Source organism: Eptatretus burgeri, chromosome 11 (genome assembly GCF_056783735.1).
Source record: "Eptatretus burgeri isolate ZD-2024b chromosome 11, Ebu_testis_v1, whole genome shotgun sequence".
NCBI lineage: Eukaryota > Metazoa > Chordata > Myxini > Myxiniformes > Myxinidae > Eptatretus > Eptatretus burgeri.
The window spans coordinates 827,716-852,345 of NC_140971.1; the positions used below are offsets into that span (position 1 = coordinate 827,716).

At 43.1% G+C, this 24,630-nt stretch overlaps 1 protein-coding gene across 2 annotated transcripts in view; it reads right to left on the reverse strand.

Annotated features, from left to right (window-relative positions):
- LOC147016268 (nipped-B-like protein A) overlaps positions 1–24,630 on the reverse strand; it is a 263,933-nt gene that overhangs the window by 24,407 nt on the left and 214,896 nt on the right. For both annotated transcript variants that reach the window (XM_085844842.1, XM_085844843.1), the window contains exon 41: positions 9,438–9,611. In XM_085844842.1, the coding sequence (XP_085700968.1) occupies positions 9,438–9,611 (174 nt within the window). The remainder of the gene's footprint in view (positions 1–9,437; positions 9,612–24,630) is intronic.

A 24,630-nucleotide genomic window follows, 5' to 3' on the forward strand; every position in this document is an offset into this window, starting at 1 on the left:
ATATATATATATATACATACATACATATATATATATATATATATATATATATATATATATATATATATATATATATATATATATATATATAATGTATGTATGTATGTGTATGTATATATGTAAGTGTATGTTTGTATGGAAATATATATATATATGTAAAACTATGTACAGCATGTTATCTCTAAAAGTTGTGGACGACTTGTGACAAAACGAGGTGGATGAGTTGGTTAAGGTGACAAGAACAAGCCAATTCCATTTTGGTGAAGGTCCGGAATCAGATCCGACCTCTCAGTAGTATACACGATGTAAACTATTCAGCCTGGCAGAGGCATGTTCTGTACGAAGTGCTGTTCCATTTCACCAAAATGTCACTGAGTGATTTTTCATCTGACTGTTTGTCAAATGATTTTTGGGCACAGTTTTCAAGCAGCTTGGGTGTGTGACAAGGACTAATTGATTCAACCTTGGAGAAGATTCGAATTCGGATCTGGATGCAATAAATGTTTTCACATTAGGTCACAAAATTCAACAACCAATTATTTTTGAGGTCAACATCAGCCAAAAGGTCAAACAGATCGAATTTCGAAAAGTCTATTTTCATCCAATTGACTTGCAATTTGAAGAGGATTTGCACATTTGGTCATTTAATTCAACAATGAATTATTTTTGAGGTCAACATCGGAAAAAGGTCAACATTGGCCAGAATTTCTAAAATTGTCAATTTTCATCTGACTGGAAATTTGAACAAGATTTTAATATCAGCTCACTGAATTCAACCACCAATTATTTTTGAGGTCAAATTCTGCCAAAAGGTCAACATAAGCCAAATTCCTGAAATCCTCAATTTTCATCGTATTGATTTGAAATTTGAATGGGATTTTCATCTCAGGTCACTGAATTCAACCACCAATTATTTTTGAGGTCAATATTGTCAGGTCAAGCCAGATTAGATCTGTGGCTTGCTAAAGGTAGCATGTCAGCCTGAACTAACCAGTTTCATGGTCTGGTTGTTGGTGAATAAACCATCTCCCCCACCAAGTTTCCTGGTGAGAAGAGTGTATGATATAGACACCCAGCAGGATTAAAAACAAAACCTGTCAAAGGGTGGAGGAGCTCCTTGTGAGCCGACAGCCATCAATATCTAGTGCTAAACTGTGTCTGCGGACGTCCTCCTGCAGTTGGGCTACTTTTTATGGGGGTGGTGGCAGGATTTGCACTCCGGTCACCATAAAACCCTTCACTCCGCAAAACATTCTAAAAATGCAAAGAAAACTGAAAACGCATGCAAAGAAGACTGAAAACCCACTTCGCATGGCAGCTTACCAGATGATGGGATTGGGGCAAAGCCTTGGGGGCCCCCACTCTTTGATGATAGGAGGAAAAACATGGGGTAACTTTCCCGGGTTGGATTGCAGTCCTGTGTGTCAGGGTGGTGCTGAGGTGTCGTCCACCAGACGGCGGTCTCCTTGGGTTAACCTAAGGGCGGTTCTTTCGGGTGTGTGCCTGGAACGTCCCATCCCTAAGAGAGAATGATCACCTGTCACTGTTATCATCTGAATTAAAGTGTTTGACCATCAGTATTGCAGCACTCTCTGAGGTTCGGAGACAGGATTGCGGCGAGATCATGGCAGGTGGTTACATCTACTATTGGTCTGGTCGCTATGATGGTTACCATGCCCAAGGAGTTGCTGTAGCTGTGTCCAATAAGCTGATTCTTATGGTAATTGAGGTAACACCAGTCAACGAGCGCATTTGAGACTAAGGATTCATCACTCCTTGGGTGTCGTTTCCCTGATCTCTGGATATGCTCCAACTGAGGTGAGTGATCTCATCGTGAATGACACATTGTATGCCATGCTTGAGTCCGTGGTTGATCAGTGCCCCAGGCGAGATACTCTTCTAGTCTTGCGGGATTTAAATGTATCGACTGGAACTGATAGGGATGGTTATGAGACGTTTATTGGTCCCCATGGGACTGGAACTGTGAACCAGAATAGCATGGAGTTCTTTGATTTTGCAAGAAGTCATGGACTTAGGGTGGCTGGTTCCTGATTTGAGCACCCACAAGCTCATCACTGTACTTGGTATACCAACACTGGCAGTGTGGCAAAGGAGATTGACCATGTGCTTGTTGAAGGTCAATGGAGGATAATCCAGAACTGCAGGGTCTACCAGAGTGCTCAGTTCCTCAGTGCTGAGCACCGGCTTGTTGTAGCAACTCTGAAGTTGCAGCTTATATCCGGGAGTATGGTACTATCCCAGCCTTGGCTGGATGTTGGCAAGCTCAAGGATGAGAGGGTAGCTGAGGAGTTTGCGACCAGGCTGAGTGGGGATTTTGGGGGATCTGGGTGCTTTGGGGGATCCTGAAGAGTTGTGGACTGCCTTCACGACCACCATCCTTGATAGGATGTCTTGATAGGATGTCTTGATGCCAGTGGATGTCTTGAAACTCACCATCAGGCGAAGAAAAAATTTGTCTCTCAAGAGACACTGGATAGCATTGCCCAGAGTCGCAGAGCCAGGCTTAATGGCAGAGCTGAGCTGTTCAGTGAGTTGAGGCTTAAAACTGAATATGCGCTGAGGGTGGACAAGGAGGCCTATGTGCGAGGAATCTGTGAGGAGGTTGAGCATCACCAGTGGTCAAGTGGTTGTCATCCTGTTTACAAGGGAATTCGCACATTGCGTTCATCCAAGCCCGTCCGTCAGTGTACTGCAGTAAGAGCGGAGGGTGGTGGGCTCTTGACAGAGGAGTCCGAAGTGAAGGCCCGCTGGGCTGGTTACTTTGAGTGGCTGCACCAGGCTGATCCACCAGCTGTCGAGTTGGATGTCAGGGGTGTTCTATCCCTATTGCTGACCCTCCAATCAACTGTGGTCCACCTTAATTTGTGGAAACACAGGCTGTGCTGGACCGGTTGAAATGTGGTAAAGCTCCAGGGATCTGTGGCATCCATGCTGAACTTCTCAAGGCTGGGAAATGTTGTACTTGTGTCATTGCGTGCAGTTCTGCGCTCTGCCTTGAACACAGGCATCATTCCAACTGACTGGAAGAGGACCCTTGTTGTCCCTCTCTGGAAAGGGAAGGGTGATCGCCAAGACTGCAACAACTCCCGAGGGGTAACACGGCTCTCAGTGCCGGGCAAGGTCTTTGCTTGGATAATTCTTAACAGGGTTCGCCACCATCTGCTGGAGCACCAGCATCCAGAGCAATCAGGCTTTACACCGAAGAGGTCAACAACTGACCGTATCCTTGCTCTTCGGGTCCACACCAAACCCAGACAAGAGTTTCGACAGGGACTGCTTGCAGCCTATGTTGATCGCTGCAAAGCGTTCGGTTCAGTGAATCAGGATGCCCTCTGGAGGATTCTTGGTCTTTGTGGGGTGCCACCAAAAATGATCAATCTAATGTCTGAACTATACACTGGGACTGAGAGTGCTGTGAGATGTGGTGATACCATCTCTGACTTATTTCCAGTGGTTACTGGAGCTCATCAGAGGTATGTACTGGCCCCCACACTTTTCAGCACTTATATAGACTGGATTCTGGGGAGGATGTCGGAGAGATCAAGATGCGGTGCATCGTTCGGGAATGTCAAGATCCCTGCCCTTGATTTCGCAGATGATGCAGTCATCTTTGCAGAGACTCTGGATATCCTTTTGGGGGCCCTCGAGGTGCTGAATGAGGAGTCGGAGGCACTGGGATTATGGGCTTCCTGGGTGAAAACTAAGATCCAGGCTTTCAATGACATATTGGATGCTGCCATCTTGTCTGTACCTGTTTGTGGTGAGGATGTTGAGGTCAAGGAGAGATTCACTTACCTTGGCAGTGATATTCATGTCTGCTGGTTGTGAGCCAGAAGTCAATCCATGTCTCAGTCGGCCCTGGGGAGTCATCGGTTCACTGGATCATGGGGTGTGGCAGTGTCGGTACCTGTGCAAGGGGACAAAAGTCCGAGTCTTTTGGTCCTTGGTGCTTCCAGCCTTGCTCTACAGATGTGAGACTTGGACATTGACCAGGGGGATCTGAGATGGACACTTAATTCCATTGGTACCAGGTCTCTTCAGAGAATCCTTGGCTATCGCTGGTCGGACTTTGTGTCCAACGAGCGGTTGCTGAGTGGGACTCAAATGAGATTTGTTACCTGCATAGTCCGTGAGCGTCAGCTGCGGCTGTTTGGACATGTGCCTCGTTTTCCTGATGCTGATCCTGTTCATCAGATTCTCTCAGCGAGAGAGCCTCGTGAGTGGAGGAGGCCAATGGGCTGACCATGTGCCTCGTGGTTGCAGCAAGTTGATCAGCATCTCAATGAGATGGGGATGGGGATGGGGTGATGGCCAGACGGAGGCCCCTGGAGTACCGGCAGAAAGTGAATGCAGCGATGCGCTGCTCTGATGCATGTTCCCATGCCCGACCTGACCTGATTGGCCAAAAGGTCAAGATTGGCCGCAATTTCTAAAATTATCAATTTTCATCTGATTGACTTGAAATTTGAACAAGATGTTCATATCAGCTCACTGAATTCAACCATCAATTATTTTTGAGGTCAACATCAGCTAAAACATCAACATCGGCCAGAATGTCTAAAATTATCAATTTTCATCGGACGGACTTGAAATTTGAACAGGATTTTCATTTCAGCTCACTTAATTTAACCACCAAATATTGTTGAGGTCCACATCGGCCAAAAGGTCAACATAGGCCTGAATTTCTGTAATTGTCAATTTTCATCTGACTGACTTGAAATTTCACCGTAGATATAAAATCCACTCACTGAATTCAACCACCAATTACTTTTGAGGTCAACATCGGACAAAAGGTCAACATAGGCCAAAAGGTAAATTCGGGCCAAATTTTCTAAAATCCTGAATTTTCATCCGATTGACTTGAAATTTGAAGAGGATTTGCATATTTGGTCATTGTTTTCAACCACCAATTATTTTTTAGGTCAAATTTGTTTTCTGGATTTCACAAGTATCGTGCTATGCACGACATCTTTCTTGTTTGTTTATCCGTTTATGTGCAGGATATCTCAAAAAGTTGTCTATGGATTCGGACAAAACCTGGTGGACAAGTTGGGTGCGTTACAAGGACGAATTGATTTGTTTTTGAAGAATATCCGAATACAGATCCAGACAGAAGTATGCGCTCTACCGATTGCCATTCTAGTTGAGATGATTGGTGTGTATGAAGGCCAGGTAAGAACAACACTGTTAACATGTACTGCAGTTGTCGGTGGAAATTATGTCAGCTGGGGAGCGATCATTGCATGTAAGGTTTGTGGGTGGGGAAGTGATGCGTGTCCCCAGGTGGATCAGGCTCTCAGGGAGAACGAAAAATGTGGAGCTCTGCCATGTCCCGTCCCTGGTCGTACAGCATGTGATTGGATATGGGGAACCCGCCAGGAGGAGGGTTGGTTAGGTTGGCCATGGGGCAGAGGACCCTTGGCAACCACAGAAGGCCAATGGGTGACCCCCTCCAGCGGTTTGTGCAGCAAGGGAAGCTGTTGTTGTGCTGGGGGGCAAGGGCGGAGAGCCCAGGGCTTCTCTCAAAATGGGACTTTGGTTGTGCTGCAGGCAGACACACACACTGCTACACCCCCACCATGACAATAGAGGACTTCCCCACTGCCGAGTTGAGGCCACAACTGCAGGTAATTGAGATGCCATGGTCTTGCAGGTAATGTAATTGTTATTGTTGAAATTGTGTGTGGGAATGTTCCACTCCATCCCATGTGACTTGAAATGTGCTAGGTGAGGCAGGGAGCCCATGAAATTGGCGAGGTGGCTTTTAAATTGGGAATTTGGGCTCAGCTGACAACTTGAGCAGGTGACGTTCCCTGGGGGACGTGGTCAATTAGATGGGATTGTGACTTGGTTAAGTTAATTTGTGGTTTAGGTAGGCCTGTTTGTTTTGCTTTTGTTTTTACCATCTTCTCTCCTTGCCCAAAGGATGCCACCTTCAACAGCGGGTGGCGGATCAAAATTTTGAAGAGTTTGTATATAGTTATTTTGTGCATAACTGCTGTCCATTTTGTTGAAGTAAAGAGGGTAGAACGTTAAGAAGAGTAGTTAAGGTTAGCTGCTGTTAGTATCCCACAGCCCTCTCTAATTTATTTGATAAGGGAGTTAGGTGTGTGTGAGTAAATGCTAAGACCAGAATCTTGAGTTCCCGACTGATAACCTTGGCAAGAGTCTGAGGTTCCGGCGAGGGGGTTGTGTTAGGTGGAAGGTGGGGGGTCCATAGCTAGACTGGTAAGTGTAACATGATCCATGTGTTTTAAGTTAATTAGATTGCTTTATGTAAGTCGTTTTGTTGCACGGAACACTGCAGAGGCAGTGTATGTAATTTATGGACACGAGTCATTGTAATATTGTATGCGTAAACACCTCTTGTTTGTGTGTGTGTGTGTGTGTGTGTGTGTGTGTGTGTGTGTGTGTGTGTGTGTGTGTGTGTGTGTGTGTGTATGCTGTGCGGGGGAGCGGGGGGGGGGGGGTTAAGGACTTCCCTTCACAAAAAGGCACATGTGTCACACTCTCCGAAAAGGCAATCACAATGTGTCTGCCTGGTGTATGCAAACCATGGCGGAGAGATGCACTGCAGGGTCCAGAAGAAGAAATTGACGTTTATTTGTATTAGGGTCGCCCCATGGGCAGGACTCTGCCAAGAAGGACGAGGAGGGGCTGAGAGAACGGACACATCAGAACTCCTAGCGTGGAGGAATCGGAGGAAGAAACACCTTGAGAGAGGGTCACGTGGGCTGGTTCAGGTCGCAGACCCCTTTTATGTTTCTGCTTCGGTCGTAGGGGCTCAGCCCCCGTTTATGTTTAAACTTGCAAGAAAAAAAGATTTAAAACCACATCGAGATTTTATGAATTTATAAGGAGATGCTGATTATTGAAGTTCTTTCCCTTGCTTTGGAAACAAATTTCTTCAGCTTGTAGATGAGACTCGGCACCACAGGCTGTCAGATTCCTTACGATATGAGATGCAGATAACATTGAATTTCTCTAATTGCAGGGAAAAACAAATCAATAAGCTTGATATTTTTCCGAAAAGTATAATGGAGAAATTTAATTAGTTAAGTAGAAGAGGGGGCATCTAAGTCCTCGCAGTCCTGCAAATCCCCAGTTGTACATTTTATCTCATTAAAATCCAATACTGAGCAAGTGTCGTCTGAATTGCATGACTCATGCTCAATAACAATATATTTTACGTCTACAGGAGTGTGGCGGACACTGGGATCGGCTTCACAAAAATCGATTCCTCAGGTAACGGATCAATCTTATTTTTGTGGTTACCTCCTCAGAGGTTTCTGATGTACGAGGCACAACTATTGTTTGACTGTCATCACTAAGCTTGTCATTTACTGATGTACAGTCGGCTGGGATATGGTCGGGAGCTGTTTTTGCTCGATTTCCCAAAGATTGATGTGGCATGGCTTCCTCTGTACATGCAGAGTGTTATCAACGCTTGGTTCTGACTGGCAGAGTGTTACATGTCACTCAAATTCCAGGTTCTGACTTCTGGTCACTTTCACCAGCAATTACAGAAGTTGACCTTACGTCTGTTCCATTACTCCCCTCTTATTTAAGGCCCACCGAGATAGCCTTCATAGACAAAATTGATTTTTATTATCTTGCCAAAACGAAGTTTTTGCAAGATGTTAGTCAGTTTGTATGTTTTTTTTTGTTATTTTTTTTTGTTTGTTTGTTTGTTTGTTTGTCTGTAATCACGTATAAAAAATTCTGCAGAGCACAGTTATCATCAGAAATTTTTGTAACTTCGCATATCAGAGGCCTATAGAGGTCCCTTTCAGCACATAAAATTTTGAAGGTCAAGGTCAAAGGTCAAGGTCACTTTGTCGCAAATCAGGGGAGTCGATGAAACCCTTATTTTTTGAGTAATTTTGATCGGATCGTCTTCAAACTTCATGGGAATATAGTTCATGGTCTGGCGCTCAGCTGATTAATTTTTGGTGGCGATTAGCCTTGACCTTTATGGTTAGCACCTCAGGTCAAATTTTCAAGTTTTAGGAACCATATCGTGTAGTACCTCAAATTGAACACCTCGATGAGTGCTTTCTGGATATGTCAAGCTTGAGACATTATGACGTCATTTGGTGACGTTATGAGGCAAACGCATATTTTTCATGGTTACTCTGTAGAACGACTCTCATCGGAATCTCTCGTAGGCAGATATTCCTCAAGGAGTCGCTCCTGGTGGATAGCATCTCTGTTCACCTCAGTGTGACCTTAAAGAAGTCACACGTGGTCACCTTTTGGCAAGATATGGGTCACCCTGCGGGTGACATTGGTTTTTTATGTTTTTGTTTTGTTTTTTTTTTGCTTGGATGAACGCATGCAAAAATTTTTGCGAGAAGAACACAGCGGAACCTTCAGACAGTGTGACTGGTTTTGGATGAGGGAATAAAATTCCACACTCCCAACGACTCTCATGTGCAGTACAATTCAAGAATGTCCATGTCCTCCCAAAAAACAAGGTCGATTTATTTACAGTATTGCCTGCTCAGCAACAAGGTTAACCACTCAATGAATATTAGCATTTATGAAACTGGCTTCATATAATTTGTGATTATGTCAGTCTTGCAGCAATGTGTGAAACATGGATGTCAGAACAAGCAAAATGAACTAAAACGTGATCAATTCTTCCGTTGCATACCAGCTGGCTTTCTACCATTACCCTCCATACAATGTATTGTACTCAAAATGATGTGAGGAAACATTCATGGCAATACACCCTGCAAACAGAAAATAAAGTTTAACCATCAAAAAATTACTGAAACCATTCCTGATCACCACTCACATCTCTACACATCAACAAAACAACACTAACCCATTCCTCATCACTACTCACATCTGTACACATCGACAAAACAACACTCCTCGTGATCTTACTTATTTCAGTGTGGCAGATCACATCCATGTTTACCCTCGAAAATATCACTATCATACATTTCGTAAATCACACCTCATCATCTAACACCTGAAAATATTCAGAAGACATTTTGGAAGATCTTTTTGATCAATCTAAATTTCACTCTTCAAGTCTGAGCTTTTCCCTTCCTGCACTCCAGGGGTTCACCAGGTTCAACATAATCCCAGTGGGTAAAGAATAATAAGAATAAAAGATAAACAGCAAAGTTCCCAATGTGCAGCTGAATATCCTGGTATGTAAACAAACCGGTGACTCAGGCCACAACAACCCAACTCAATGCGCATCTACATGGCTCCTCTTCCTTCTATTCCACAGAAATCACCTATAATTATCAAATCTGACCATCCACTGTCTATGGGATCTTCTAATTTTGTTGAATTGTTCACAAATTCACAAATGTGAAATTGTTCACAAAATGAAGTTTTTCTTATTATGTGCTTTGCTTTAAGAACCAACTTCTATTCTATACCCTCCCTGGACTTACCGATTCCCTAATCCCACGTCCACTCGGCCTCCACTCTCCATCGCTATCATCCCCTTCAGGAAGCCCCGTTCCAGAGTTGCCGAGAAGATTACGCAAGGCCCGTCCTCTGGCCACGACGCCATCGCCCTCCTCTTCTTCATCATCAGGATCGAGATGGAGCATCAAGGTCTGAAACTACAAAGGGGTTAAAATACCATTAAACAAATTGTAAAATGACGTGTTATAAAAAATGAGTCATCAAGTGGAGAAATCTGTATAGAGTAATAAGTGGGGGAATTTATCACAAATCGAACAAGGTCGCTTCTTTGTATTTCCTTCATATGTGCGGAATGCGCAGCAAGTCCACTCAACGTTGCGTTTCTGGTTTGACAAGGATTTTGGATACAATCAACTCAGACTAAAACTTTCTGTTCCAATTACAGGTGTCTCTCATCCAATGAGAAATAGAATACAAAGAGAACAAGGAAAAAAAAAAGACATAAAATGTCACAGCCCCCATTGTTTTAGTAACTTTGCTGTATGGAGTTAAAGAGCTAGTCCATATTTATTGACAACTAAAATAGCCACGAGTGCACTAGTTGGCCATCTTTGATCAGATCGCAAAATAAAGTTAGGTGCAAGTGTATGCCGTCATGTACTGTGCTTGTGCCATGTTTGAACGAAATCGGACCATGCATGTCCGAGAGATGGTTGGGCACACGTTTAAGTAACAAAATGGCTGCCAGTCTGCCATCTTAGACCTGATCTCAAAAAAACTGACGTGTATATGGAAGCCACCATTCATTATCTGTGTGCCAAGTTTGATCAACATCGGTAAATCCATGTCCGAGGAATGCTTGAGGACGTGTTCAACATCGGGTTTTCTTTTCCAACTAAAATGGCCGCCAGTTGGCCATCTTTAATCGCATCGCAAAACAAAATGATGTGCTTATGTGTACCATCATGTGTTGTCTTTGTGTCAAGTATGAATAAAATTGGTCCATAAATGATATGGTTGCAGACGCATGCATGCACAAACGGACATGAAAATCGAGACCAAATCCATAAGCTCCTGTTTTAGACTAAGTACCTATGGCATCGAAGACCAACTCCACACATGACTTACTGACTTCCTCAACTCTCATAGCCAATGTGTGGCTCTCAACAGAATCCTTTCATCTCCTCTCCCTGTCAAGGCTGGAGTGTCCCAAGGCAGTGTTCTGGGCCCAGTCCTATTCCTGATTCTGATCTGCATCAATGATCTCTGTGACGCTCTGGAAACTCTCTTTATCTATTTGCTGATGACTTCACCCTGTGCCGTGACATCCCTTATCGACAAAACAACACTAACACAAAAGAAGAGGCTTGCTAGTGACCTTGAGTGCCCTGCGGAAATATGGGGGGGGGACATATCACAGACAGAGCAAAGGGGGGGGGGTTGCGAGACTGTGATGCATCCCTCGCATCCTCTCTTATCCCCCATTCCACCCCACACCAATTGTTTGTCCAAGTCTGCTTCTATCTTGGCCTTCAACTCTGCTATTGGTGTTTCCCCCCTCTTTAAACTGTTCCTTTTATCTTGTTGTGTCCTGATCCGTTCTGTTTACCAATACTAGCTCTTCCACGAGCCTTGACTTTGTATCCAAAAAAAGCTTCTCGGAAGAAAATACTTACTTTTGTAATCAGAGTGAAGGCTCGTGGAAGAACAAACCACTGAATGTATCAGGATGTAACAGAAGAAAAGGAAGAGAAGAGGGAGCAAACACCAACAGCAGGGTTGAGACCAAAATAGAGGGAGACTTGGACAAACAAGGGGTGTGTGGAGGAATGAGGGGAAGGAGAGGATGCATGGGGTGCATAAGACAGATACAGAAGGAAACACCATGGAGGGAAAACTGGAGATATGGAAGGAGGCGGTATTGGGGTGGGATGGGGTGAGGTGGGGAGGAGCGGGTGGGTGGGCGGGGAGGGGGTGAACGAGGGTAGAAAATATGATTCTGGTTGGGGGACAATCTGAGATGGTGGTGAACAGCTGCCTTTAAGACTTGGAGGAAAGAATGAGATTGAAGAAAATGTGGAAGTTGGTTCCACAGGTGGGAAAAAAAGAGGAATAAATGAGTGGAGGTGAGCAATGATTCTGGATTTGGGTAGTTTCACCAGGAGGATGTTGATGGTGGACTGTGTGCCCTGCAGAAACCAGGAGGGAAGGTTGGGGGGGAGCACAGAAAGAGCAGGGGGTACAAGACCAGAAAGGAGGTGGAAGAAGACGGAGCAACCACCGACATGTCTGTGATGGTGAGGCAGCAGGTGCATTGACTCAGCTTCGTTATGAGAGATTCCAATGAACTTTAAGGCCTTGGTTTCCACGGCTTTGTGTCCTGTAATACTTCATATATGCTACAAGACTGGTGGCGTGTTGATAGGCTTTTTCGTTGGCACAATTTGTTTCAAAGTAAACAAATCCTCGTTCTTCTATGGGCCTCGATTTTATACACAAAAAAATAACGTAACGGAGTGTGAAAAATCGCACAGCAAAAGAAAAAGAGGAAGAACTGGGTAATCACTGGCAGTGGTGTATGTCATGTGGAAATAAAATGTATTCACTAATAAGGAGATATATATTAATTGTAGAATAGAGTTTATAATATCAATTGTAGGAATTATCGACTTTGGAATGGAATGTGGTTTGTTCAGTGTGAGAACTTTGCTTTAGGAATGAGGGTGGTTATCACCTGAGCAAACATGAAATACGTCTGATCCCTGTGGGGAATTAATTAACCTGTTAGAGCTTTGGACAGCCAAGTGTCGTTTGTGGACAAGATCTCAAGTTGGCTACGAAGTTAATAAAACTCCTAACAGCAAACACGAACCCATTACAATATCCCACAGCTACGATCATGATATTAACTACAGTGATGTGAAATTATTGCTAATCTACAGGTAGTGGACACTAAACAGAGTTGGTGTCAAAGCCACCCAATGCTCGCCTGTGTATACATTTATCGTTTTTAAAAGACGTCTAATAATTAATATTTTTTATAAAGCATTGCAGTGAAGTCTGATCCAAATAATTTTAAAGCAATATATGTATTTGTATATTGTAATCAGTAACAAGAGCGCAAGTGAGCACAATATATGCCCGATCAAGAAGGGATATACAGAATTGTGCTACTACATGGAAAACAGCATCCTGGTTGCCATGGCAACCTCTTTAGACGACGAACGTATGTCGCGACACACCATCTCCACAGTCTGTACCTATGTACCAAATATGAAACGTGAAAGTTGAAAACTTTGGGAGTTAGAGTGCGGGCAGGAACGGATGGAAAACAGCATCCTGGTTGCCATGGCAACCACTTTAGACGACTAACGTATGTCGCGACACACCCTCTCCACAGTCTGTACCTATGTACCAAATATGAAATGTGAAAGTTGAAAACTTTGGGAGTTAGAGTACGGACAGGAACGGATGGAAAACAGCATCCTGGTTGCCATGGCAACCACTTTAGATGACGACCGTCTGTCACGACACACCGTCTCCACAGTCTGTACCGTAGTACCAAATATGAAACGTGAAAGTTGAAAACTTTGGGAGTGAGAGTGCGGACAGGAACGGATGGAAAACAGCATCCTGGTTGCCATGGCAACCACTTTAGATGACGACCGTCTGTCACGACACACCGTCTCCACAGTCTGTACCGTAGTACCAAACATGAAACGTGAAAGTTGAAAACTTTGGGAGTTAGAGTGCGGACAGGAACGGACGGACGGCGACCGGTATCACATAATACGCCCCGATATATATATATATATATATATATATATATATATATATATATATATATATATATATATATATATATATATATATATATATATATATATATATATATATATATATATATATATATATATATATTGGGCGTATAAAAAATAGTGTGGTAGATAAAAACATTAGAAAGGAAAAAAGAACTTGCACCAAAAACTTTAACATTTTCACGCTCACACTGATGCTGACGCTCACGCCGGGGGTATCGCAAAAGCTCTCTGTTCTTCGAACAGGCAAGCTAAAAATGGAAAAACAGGAGTGGATCCGGGTGTGTGGGGGTGCATGGGGTGTGCACACCTACCTTCGGTTTTGCACACATTTCTGTTTCACTTTTACACAAACATATTTTCACGCTAATTTTTATCTCCAAATTATGAAAAAGAAACACACAAGGAAATTAGACACAGGTGGAAGCCATTCAGGCCATCATGCTTGCGGCACATCAACACCACACTAATTTATCAACACCAGATGAAAACAAGAAAATGCAAAATGTTTTTTTTTAATTTTAAATTAAGTATTTTTTGTGGGGGGTTTTTGAAGTTTATTATCTTGCCAAAACGAAGTTTTTGCAAGATATGTGAGTCAGCTTGTATGTTTTTTTTTGTTTGTTTTTTTTTTGTTTGTTTGTCTGTAATCACGTATAAAAAATTCTGCAGAGCACAGTTATCATCGGAAATTTTTGTAACTTCGCATATCAGAGGCCTATAGAGGTCCCTTTCAGTGCACAAAATTTAAGGTCAAGGTCAAAGGTCAAGGTCAAAGGTCAAGGTAACTTTGGCGCAAATCAGGGGAGTCGACGAAACCCTTATTTTTTGAGTAATTTTGATCGGATCGTCTTCAAACTTCATGGGAATATAGTTCATGGTCTGGCGCTCAGCTGATTAATTTTTGGTGGCGATTGGCCTTGACCTTCATGGTTTGCGCCTCAGGTCAAACATATTTGACCTCAAGGTCAAATTTTCAAGTTTTAGGAACCATATCGTGTAGTACCTCAAATTGAACACCTCGATGAGTGCTTTCTAGATATGTCAAGCTTGAGACATTATGACGTCATTTGGTGACGTTATGAGGCAAAAGCATATTTTTCATGGTTACTCTAGAACGATTCTCATCGGAATCTCTAGTAGGCAGATATTCCTCAAGAACTCGCTCCTGGTGGATAGCAGCTCTGTTCACCTCAGTGTGACCTTAAAGAAGTCACACATGGTCACCTTTTGGCAAGATACGGGTCACCCTGCGGGTGACATTGGTTTTTTATGTTTTATTTTATTTTTATTTTTTTTCCAGGGGAGGGGGTATGGGCTTGGTTAAAAAAAAAACACACAACACCCCTTGACGAAACCCCCACTAAGACCACTCCGTACACATTCACCCAATCACCAATCAATGCTCAAGCTACCGAAAAGTCCTGCCAAAATCCCGATACCCCTCTATCTCCATAACTACCAGGTACTTATCTAATTCCAATTTAAACTTATCCAGTTTTTGCTGCCACTACCTTTCCAGGGAGACCATTCCATGCATTAACTACTCTCTGAGTGAAAGTCCCCTACCTTACTACCATCTTAACTCTCCCCTACATTACTCTCAGGCTATGGCCCCTAGTCCGATCACTTTCTACGCTGTTGAATATCATTCATCATCACTTATTTTATCTCTACCTTTCATTATATTAAACATCTATCATATCTCCTCGTAACCTCCTCCTTTCTAGTGAATAAACCAGTCTCCTTCAGCCGCTTCTCGTAGCTGAGTCTAAATGCCCGGAATCAATCTAGAAGCCTTACGCTGAACCTTCTCAGTGGCATCGATGTCCTTCTGGAACTGTGGTGACCAAAACTGCACACAATATTTGAGATGTGGTCCTCACAAAATTCCTGTACAATATTAACACCACCTCTTTTGATTTAAAATGATCCACCTCCGAATACAACCTAAAACCCTATTTGCTTCATCTATCGCTGCCTGGCACTGTTCTACCTGCTTACCTCCCATATCTATTCCCACCCCCAGATCCTTCTCCTGTGTGACACGCTCCAAAATTACCCCTTACATCCTGTAATCTCTATTTTCATTGTTATTTTCCATCCCCAACACCTTCCACTTGCTCAGGTTAAATTCCATCTGCCAATATTTTTCCCAATCTATGAAAGTATCAATACTTCTCCTGAATCTAATCACCACCTCCTCTACTATCCACCTCACCTCCAGGCTTTGTGTCATCTATTGATCCCTGAGGTACCCTGCCACTCACATCTTCCCAGCAAGACATCCTCCCATTCACAGCCACTCTTTGCTTCCTATCACGAAGCCAGTTTGCAATCAAATTATCTACCAGACCAGCCACTTCACAAGCCCTCACTTTGGCTCACAACTACCGATGTGGTACCTTATCAAATGCCTTCTTAAAGTCTAGAACTACTCTGTCCACTGCCTTTCCCTTATCCACCCAATCAGACACTGCTTCATGGAACTCCAAAAGATTTGTTAAACAGGAACTACCTTTGGTAAACCCATGCTGACTACCTTTAATTAGTTTGTATTTATTGAAATGGTTCCTCATCTGGTCCCCAATTAATGTCTCCAACACCTTCCCCAAAAATGAAGTCAAACTAACAGGTCTATTGTTTCCCATTTCTTCTCTGGATCCTTTATTAAATAATGGTGTTACATTCGCTACTCTCCAATCCTCCGGTACCTGTCCTGACTCCAGTGAGCAATTGAAAATATCCATTAACATCTCACTTACCTGTTCAGCCACCTCCATCAATACTCTCAGGTGCATATTATTGGGACCCGGAGTCTCATCGACTCTTAGATTACCGAGCTGTTCCTTTACTTCCTCCACTCCAGCCTGGATCTTCTGTAAAAGCCCTTCCTCACCTCCTTGATAGACACTCTCAGCTATTGGCAATTCTCTTGACTGTTCTTGTGTAAAAGTTGAAGCAAAATACCTGTTTAATAAGCCTGCCATCTCTCTTTCATCACTAACAACTCTCCCGGTGCTCTTCCTCAATGAGTCCACACTGGTCCGAACCTGTTCTTTTCGTCTGATATATCATATCCTGATGCTGTGTGTGGACTGTGCTTCCCCGCTGATATACTTTTGGTGGCTTGTACATGATGCTGCGTTGAGCCTGGAGAGTAACTGCTGAAAGCTATCTGTCCGGGTTCTTCCTGCCATCTTTGTTCTTTATTCCTTTCACATTTCTTTCTCTTTTTTTTTCTCACAATTCTCTTTGTATTCTAATTCTTTCATTTTCTTCTCTTTCTATCTTCCATTATCTATCTCTCTAAGGAGAAGTGAATTCTTGCAGAAATTTTTCTGTAAGGCTCACTTGGCTGCACCAGGATGGGTTGGAGGATTGTGGAGTAGCATCTGAAACCCGAATTCTATCTGGGTTCCTCCTGATGACTTCATCTTTGATCCTTACTTCTTCGGGTTCCTTGGTCTTCCGTTGTTTAAAAAATGCCTTGCTGTTATGCTTAATATTCTTAGCCATGTCCTTCCCGTACTCTCTTTTGGCTTGCCGAGGTAGTTTCTTAACTTGGCTGTGTTTACTCCGATAGTGATAAAAATCCAGCTCAGTCCTATAATTTTATCCAGACTAACACATGTCAGTGTGTGTGTGTGTGTGTGTGTGTGTGTGTGTGTGTGTGTGTGTGTGTGTGTCCTCCATAACTCCAAAACCGTGAGGAAGTGCAAGAGTGAAAATTGGATGTTTGGGCTCATTAAAACACCCATTTTGAAGATAATTAACGGCCTTATTTAATTATAACGTTTATCAGGCACATCCTCGGTCACCGCTCTCGATAGGGTCTTACGGCGTATCCCAGGTAACCTCGTTGGGGTCTGAAGCCGCCATGTTTTTTGGCCTGCTGAACCATGCCTTGACTTGGAACAGGCCGCAATGATTTCTTCACGATAGTGTTTTTTTTTTCCACTTTACTCACTCACTTTTGTAAGTGCAATCGTTTTCATACATTTTCGGAAGGTTCACGAGATGCTCTACAGTAAAATAAATCAAATCTGGTGAAAAACATGTTTTAAAATAAAGTTATAACGTTTGCGTGGACTGCGAACCGATGTGATGCATGCACAGATGAGCAGGCAAGATGGCGGATTATCTGCAATGTTTATTTCACACGCGATTAAACTTTGTGATATATCCAGGGTTGTTCTGCATTAAACAGCAACTGTTTTGTGGATAAAGTCATTATTTGAAGGAATTCAATGCATTTATTTAACTGCTGCGGACACGGTGAAGACCGGCTTTAAAGTTAAAGGGATCCTATATGGTATGCAGCCACAACCTGGCCAGTCATTCCGAATCAACCATTTAATTGGAGTGCTTCCTTGAGTGCTTAAGGTGCGAGCCAAGCTCCCTACAGTCAATCGCGGTTCTGTGCTACATCATTCTGAGTGAATTGTTCACTCACTGCGGATGCTTTTGCCACGCCACATCATTCAGAGTGAGTGCTCCGTCATTCAGAGCGAGTGTTTCGTACTCCATCATTCATAGCAAGTGGTTCGTGCTCCGTCATCCTGAGCAAGTGGTTCGTGCTCCGTCATACTGAGTGAGATGTGTTCGGATTCCAGACTCCGGAGAAAGCAAGTTTTCTCCAAGCTTGACTGAGTGAGAGCATATCATCAGATTCTGGTAGAGCCGGCTGAAGTGCACAAGACAGCCATTACCACTCCTTTTGGCCTTTTCGAGTTTGTGCACATGCCCTTTGGGTTGTGCAATTCAGCGCTTCATCGGTGAGGTCATCCAGGGTTTGCCTTTCGTTTATGCTGACATTGATGATATGCTCATAGCCAGTGAGACGATCAAGGAGTATGAATAGCATTTGCAGCTCATATTTGCTCGCTTATCACAGTATGGTACCATTATAAATCCTGCCAAATGTCAGTTTTTGGGGCACTTGAACAACGAGCATGGCATCCATCCACTGGTTGACAAGGTCAAGGCAATCCAGGATTACTTGCAGCCAACATCAGTGCACAGACTACGGGAGTTTCTGGGCATGGTGAATTTCTCCAGGAGATATATCCCAAACTGTGCAGACACCCTTCATCCACCAACTGACATCCTCATGTGACACGGGAAGAAGCCAAAAAGACTTCTGGTTCGGTCCGCCAAATGTGCTGCTGCTTTTACCGCAGTGAAGTCTTCACTAGCAGAGGCCACGATGCTTGCCCATCGTAAGTCAGGTACACCACTACATGTCATGGTGGACATGTCAGAGGTGGTGGAGTATTCCATTTCTTTCTTTTCCAAAATCTTGCAGCCAGCAGAGAAAAGGTACAGCACCTTTAGTCGCTTGTTGCTGGCAGTTTACCTCGCAATCTGCAAATTTTTGTCACGTGCTTGAGGGAAGGCAGTTTTATGTTTACATTGACCATAAGCTGTTAATGCATGCTTTACAGGCAAAACCTGATCGCTTTTCACCAAAAGAGGTCCGACACATTGATTACATTTCTCAATGTACCACCGGTATATGTCATGTGAGCGGTAAAGAGAATACTGCAACTGATGCTCTCTCATCGCTCAATATCAACACCCTCGACACAATAACCTCCATTGATTTCAACAGGCTTGCCAAGGTGCAGCAGGGGGACGAGAAACTTCAGCATCTCAGAGCCAGCTCCACATCGTTCACGTTCAGTGAAGTGCCTCTCCCTATCTCTGAAGGCACTATTGTTTGCAATCTATCCACTGGCAGTTCTCATCCAAATGTTCCTACTGAGTTCAGACTTTGCTTTGCATAATGTATCTCACCCTGGTATCAGAGCAACGCAGCATCTTGTGACTCAATGTTTTGTCTGGTGTGGAATGAATTGCGATGTGATAAACTGCTCCAGAGCCTGTTTACGGTGTCAACGAGTGAAAATACATCGTCAGACGGTAACACCATTCGTTAATTTGCATCTCCTGATGCGTGTTTTTATCACCTGCACATTGACTTAGTTGGTTCTCTTCCAACATCTGGCGGTAACACGTATTCACTCACGTGTGTTGACCGTCTTACTACGTGGCCATTAGCTATTCCAAAACCTTACATAGTGACAAAGACCGTCGCTAAATCTTTCGTTTCCAGATGGGTTGCAGTGTTTGGTACTCCATCGATTATCATCACTGACAAAGGATGACAGTTTGAGTCCACACTTTTCAAAACGCTGACCGAGTTACTTGAAAGTAAATGCATCAGAACTACTTCTTGCCAGCCTGCTGCAAACAGGCTTGTCAAACGGTTCTATCGACAGATTAATTCCTCACTCACAGCACAAACAGACCCATATCGCTGGATGGAAAACCTACCAGTCGTGCTTTTGGTCATTTGTGCCATGGTAAAAAGTGATCTGAGTTGCAGTGCAGCTGAGTTAGTTTTTGGGTCAAAACCGCCTTCCTGGGGAATTTGTTGCTCCGACGAACATTCACACCAGTTTGGAGCCAAAAAATGATGTGGACAGACTGCGAAGGACAATGAATGAGTTACATCACATCCCCACCAGAGCACAGCTGAGTTCCACACATCTGCACAAAGACCTTTTGCCTTGTACCCATGTATTTCTATGAGACGACACTGCTAGGGCTTTTCTGCAACCTTGGCTATACCAGGGCCCCTACCGAGCCATTAAAAGGAAGGACAAGTACTTCTTCCTTGATTTTAATGGGAAGTCTGAAGCAGTCAGTTTAGACAGAATCAAGGCTACCTACATGGATAAAGAGTCTGAAACAACTCATTCTACTGCTGTAGCAGAACAAACTGCAGTTACATCGACTCTTACTGTTCCAGGAGCTGTCACACCTTGACGATTTAGCCAGCGTATGCCGATTTATGAAAAAAAAATTCTAAAACGCTGGCAACACGTCGAATACGTTATGGGTACGTTATATGTACGTTAGGTGCACGCTGAAAAACACTACCATAGGTCGTATTACGCTGGTTTAAACCGTTGTACTTTTTGGTTGTCCAAAAAATTTTGCATGCTTGAAATTTTACGACGTAGTCTGCGTTTGGCTCAAACATTCCGCTACGCTGGCCATAAGTTGAAGGCACGTTATGCGATCGTTGACACACGTTAATTGTATGTTACTCATAAGTCGAAACACGTAGAGGTAACATTCGCGTACTCGAAACTTATTTCTAACCTATGAGTAACGTTTTGTAAGCACGCCACACAAACGTTGCTCACACTTCGCAACACATTACTTGAAAGTTCCTCATACGTCGAAACACATCAAAGTAATGTTTAGGGTACCCGTGACTTATTTATAACCTATGAATAACGTGCTTGGGAATTATTACGCGATGCGTACTATCGTTGGGCATAGGTTGTGGACGACGAAAACACGATAAAGAATCGTTGGTATAACTTATCTATAAGTTATCGAAGCGTTCTGTGTTCATTACGAGTACATTATGCATTTGTCAAAGTCGTTTTTAATACTTTAAGAAGTAAAACAAATAAATATTTCATTGTGGGAATGAGGAAAAAAAATTAGCTGAAAAGAACATCGAACAATGTTGCAAAGTAGTCTCCTATTCGTGGACGATAAGAGGATCCATCATCACCCACACCCTCCCGACCATGCTTATATACTACTACTGACATAGACATACTACTACTACCAATGCTACTACTACAACTACTACTACTATTACTACTGTCATGCACACCAACTACTACTAATAGTATTACTACTACTGATACTACTTGGCATTGACATCTACTCAACATGGAGTCTGGAACAATGATGGGTTCCTCTTGTGAAGCCCATTTGTATATACCAATTCCCCTTAACGCTGCCAATACGCCATTACACGGTAGATGTAAGTTAGAAACACGTTCAGTAAGTGCTGTGGTCGTCCGGAAGACGTCAATCAAATTCGTCAACATACGACAACGTGCGTTTTAGATACGTTACAAATAGGTTCATAGCATGTTACTCAAAGGTTGGAAGCACATTATACTTAGGTTCAAAGCATGCTACACATAGGTTAAACGCACGTTACTCATAGGTTCATAGCATGCTTGTCATTGGTTCAAGGCAAGTTACAAATAGGTTCAATGCACGTTACTCAAAGGTTGGAAGCACATTATACTTAGGTTCAAAGCATGCTACACATAGGTTAAACGCACGTTACTCATAGGTTCATAGCACGCTTGTCATTGGTTCAAGGCAAGTTACAAATAGGTTCAATGCACGTTACTCATAGGTTTCAAGCACGTTAAACATAGGTTCAGAACACGCTACTCATAGGTTAAAAGGACGTTACCCATTGGTTGAAAATTAGGTTACGGGTATGTTAAATAGTACCTTGACGTGTTTTGACTTATGAGTAACCTACAAGTAACGTGTGTCCGTCGTGTGTAAACGATCGTGGAGTGTGCCAGGAAAATATGACAACGCATGCGGAACGTGTTAGCCATACGCCGAGTACGTCGTAAAATTTTCAGCATGCTTGAAATTTCACGACGTATTACACGTACCACGTAATATGACAGCGTACTTCATCGTTTTCCAGCCTACTCTTAACGTATAAACAACTTACCTATACCGTATTTGACGTGCGCCTAGCGTTTTAGACACATTTTTCATAGGCCGGCATACGCTGGCAAAATCGTCAAGGTGTGACTGCGATGTTGACACTTCAAATTCTCAGGCGGTTATGATTTAAATCGGCGTCCGGCAGGTTCTTAAAAGGCTACACCACGAGTTCGCCAGTGATACGTTTAGCGCGCTATGCGTAAGTTAAACTATCGTTGGGCATAGGTTGTGAACGCCGACAACAAGCTAAGCATTCGTTGGTAAAAGTTATCAATAACACAACGAAACGTTCTGTTCCTATTACTAATATGTTATGCATACGACCAACACGTTATGAATACGCCCAAAACTTAAAAAAAAAAAAAACATCAAAATTTCAGCGTACGCCAACGTTTTACATACATTTTTATACGTTGCCATTCCTGGCTAAAACGTCATGGTGTGACAGGGCCCTCCTGTGAGCCCACACATAAGAACACCGAGTTCACCCCCACTGACATCTGCAACAACCACTTTGCCACCAACATCTGCGTCAGACATGAGGAAACTCGTTCCATCAGACGTGTCCATTGGCCTAAGAAATTTGTGCAGGCATTTAATTATAGCTGACACCGACATCATTATCGATCGCCTCTCTTTGGTCATCAATCTAGTCATGAGTCGTTAATTTTTCTTTACATTTTGCTAATTTTTGTAAGAAAGCAAATGTGTGAACACTAGTAGCCAATCAGTGGAGTCCTTCCAGAGAGCCAATAGATCCTTCTAGAAAGCCAATAGATGCAGTGGATACTGCAAGGTTCACTCAACAGAATCTAGTTACCACGACACAATTTGGAGCTCACGTGCTTTTCCTGACGAGCCTTTTCTTGTTCTTATTCACAAGTCACTCAACACATCAATATTTAATGGTGACTTTTGTTTGGCATTGCCAAGAGTATTGTGTGGAGTGGACTTCGTTTTTTGGCTGAACAACCACGAAGACAATGAACGAGTTTTCTCTTCTGCTTGCCATCTACGACGCCATTTTAAAGCAATGGTGGCTTGATGCCAATAAACCCTTTCTTCTTTTCCAAACCTTTGGAGAGACGATAGAAGGAGTAATCATCAACCGCACTTCATTTACAACACGACATTGCACTTAAATTTGTGAGTGAGATTTCTTTTGTTCTAGTTGAAACATCCTCATTACCTGGTTTAAACACATTCATCATAACCACCACAATTAAAGGAATTAACACCACACTGTTATCAGCACTGGTTTCAGGCACAGGTGGTAGAGCTTTCAGGCACAGGTGATTATGTTATCAGCAATGGTTTCAGGTACAGGTGGTAGGATTATCAGCAATGGTTTCAGGTACAGGTGGTAGGGTTATCAGCACTGGTTTCAGGTACAGGTGGTAAGGTTATCAACACTGGTTTCAGGCACAGGTGGTAGGATTATCAGCAATGGTTTCAGGTACAGGTGGTGGGATTATCAGCACTGGTTTCAGGTACAGATAGTGGGGTTATCAGCACTTATTTCAGGTACAGGTAGTAGGGTTATCAGCACTTGTTTCAGCTTGTCATCTTTAATTTCCCATCCCATGGTGGTAACAGCTGGGGTATTTGGTTGACAGGTAGCTGCCTCCATCTACATATGAAAGCTTGGAAGTGAGATTTCAAGATATGTTGTCTCGTAGAATTGCTCATCAGCGGGAGAAGTTATTGGCAGGCTGCTTTCTTGCACAACATAGATATTACCATGTGTGTTGTACACAGATCAGGAGTGTTGTAGATTTTGCAGATAAACTTCTCTGCATTTGACATCGTTTCTTCCATCAGAGGTTCTCCACTGAGACCATCCAGCAGCTGCTTGTGTCCGAATAAGACAATTAGAGTACTTTTATTGGTGTGTCCCAACAGAAATGAGGTGGTGTCGCATCCAGTAAGGGAATGGAATGGATGGTAGGAGAAGTTGGACGGATGAATACTCCAATTTGTGTGCATCGATGATATCTCTCACAGAGATAAACTTTGGCTTCTTGAATGTCCCTGCCTTCAACCACAAGTGTGATGCAAGGAGTACCCAATACCTACATGTTTTGGTGTGCACGTTCCCCTTTCTCCCTCCCCTCCCACTTACACCAAATACAATATCTTGAGCCACACTTAGCAGCAGTACTTACTCTATTTGTCATGACTGTGCTGGGGTCATCATTTTCCTTATCTTCATTGAAGTTAGCATCCGACTCATTCTCAGTATCACTAAACACATTCTAACCACCATATAGCACCTTGATAAACACAAATACACTTCGGGAATGCAGGTAAGTGCATCTGTCTGTCAGGAGTGTCCCTGTATATGGTTTATGACTAAGGATGTCTGTTCTGAGTTTCAAAGCAACATGAACCAATAAGATAAACACATTGTCTGTATAATCTGTGGTGTGAATGTTCATATTGGGCATTCCGTGTCTTTTCTTTTGATGAAGATATTAACTTGTGAATTGGAACATGAGCTAATTTTTTGGGAAACATGACTGTGCATCGATCAGTCTTGCAAAACATGGAATTCATACACAACACAAACAAGTCGTTTCAGTTTGTCGAAAAATGAGGACCTTTAACTTTGGAAAGGAGTTGGAATATCCTCTCCAGTGGTATATATAAGTGAACAGTATCTGCTCCAGACTTCATTCAAATCCAGAATGCTGTTGTTAGGCAGAGATGAGGAATTTCCTCTTTCACAATGCCCCAAAGGGAGTTGTCACATGTTGTTAAGTCCAGACTTCGAGGAGGCCACACTATCTCAGATCCACATCCAATCCATCGTCCACTGAATTTG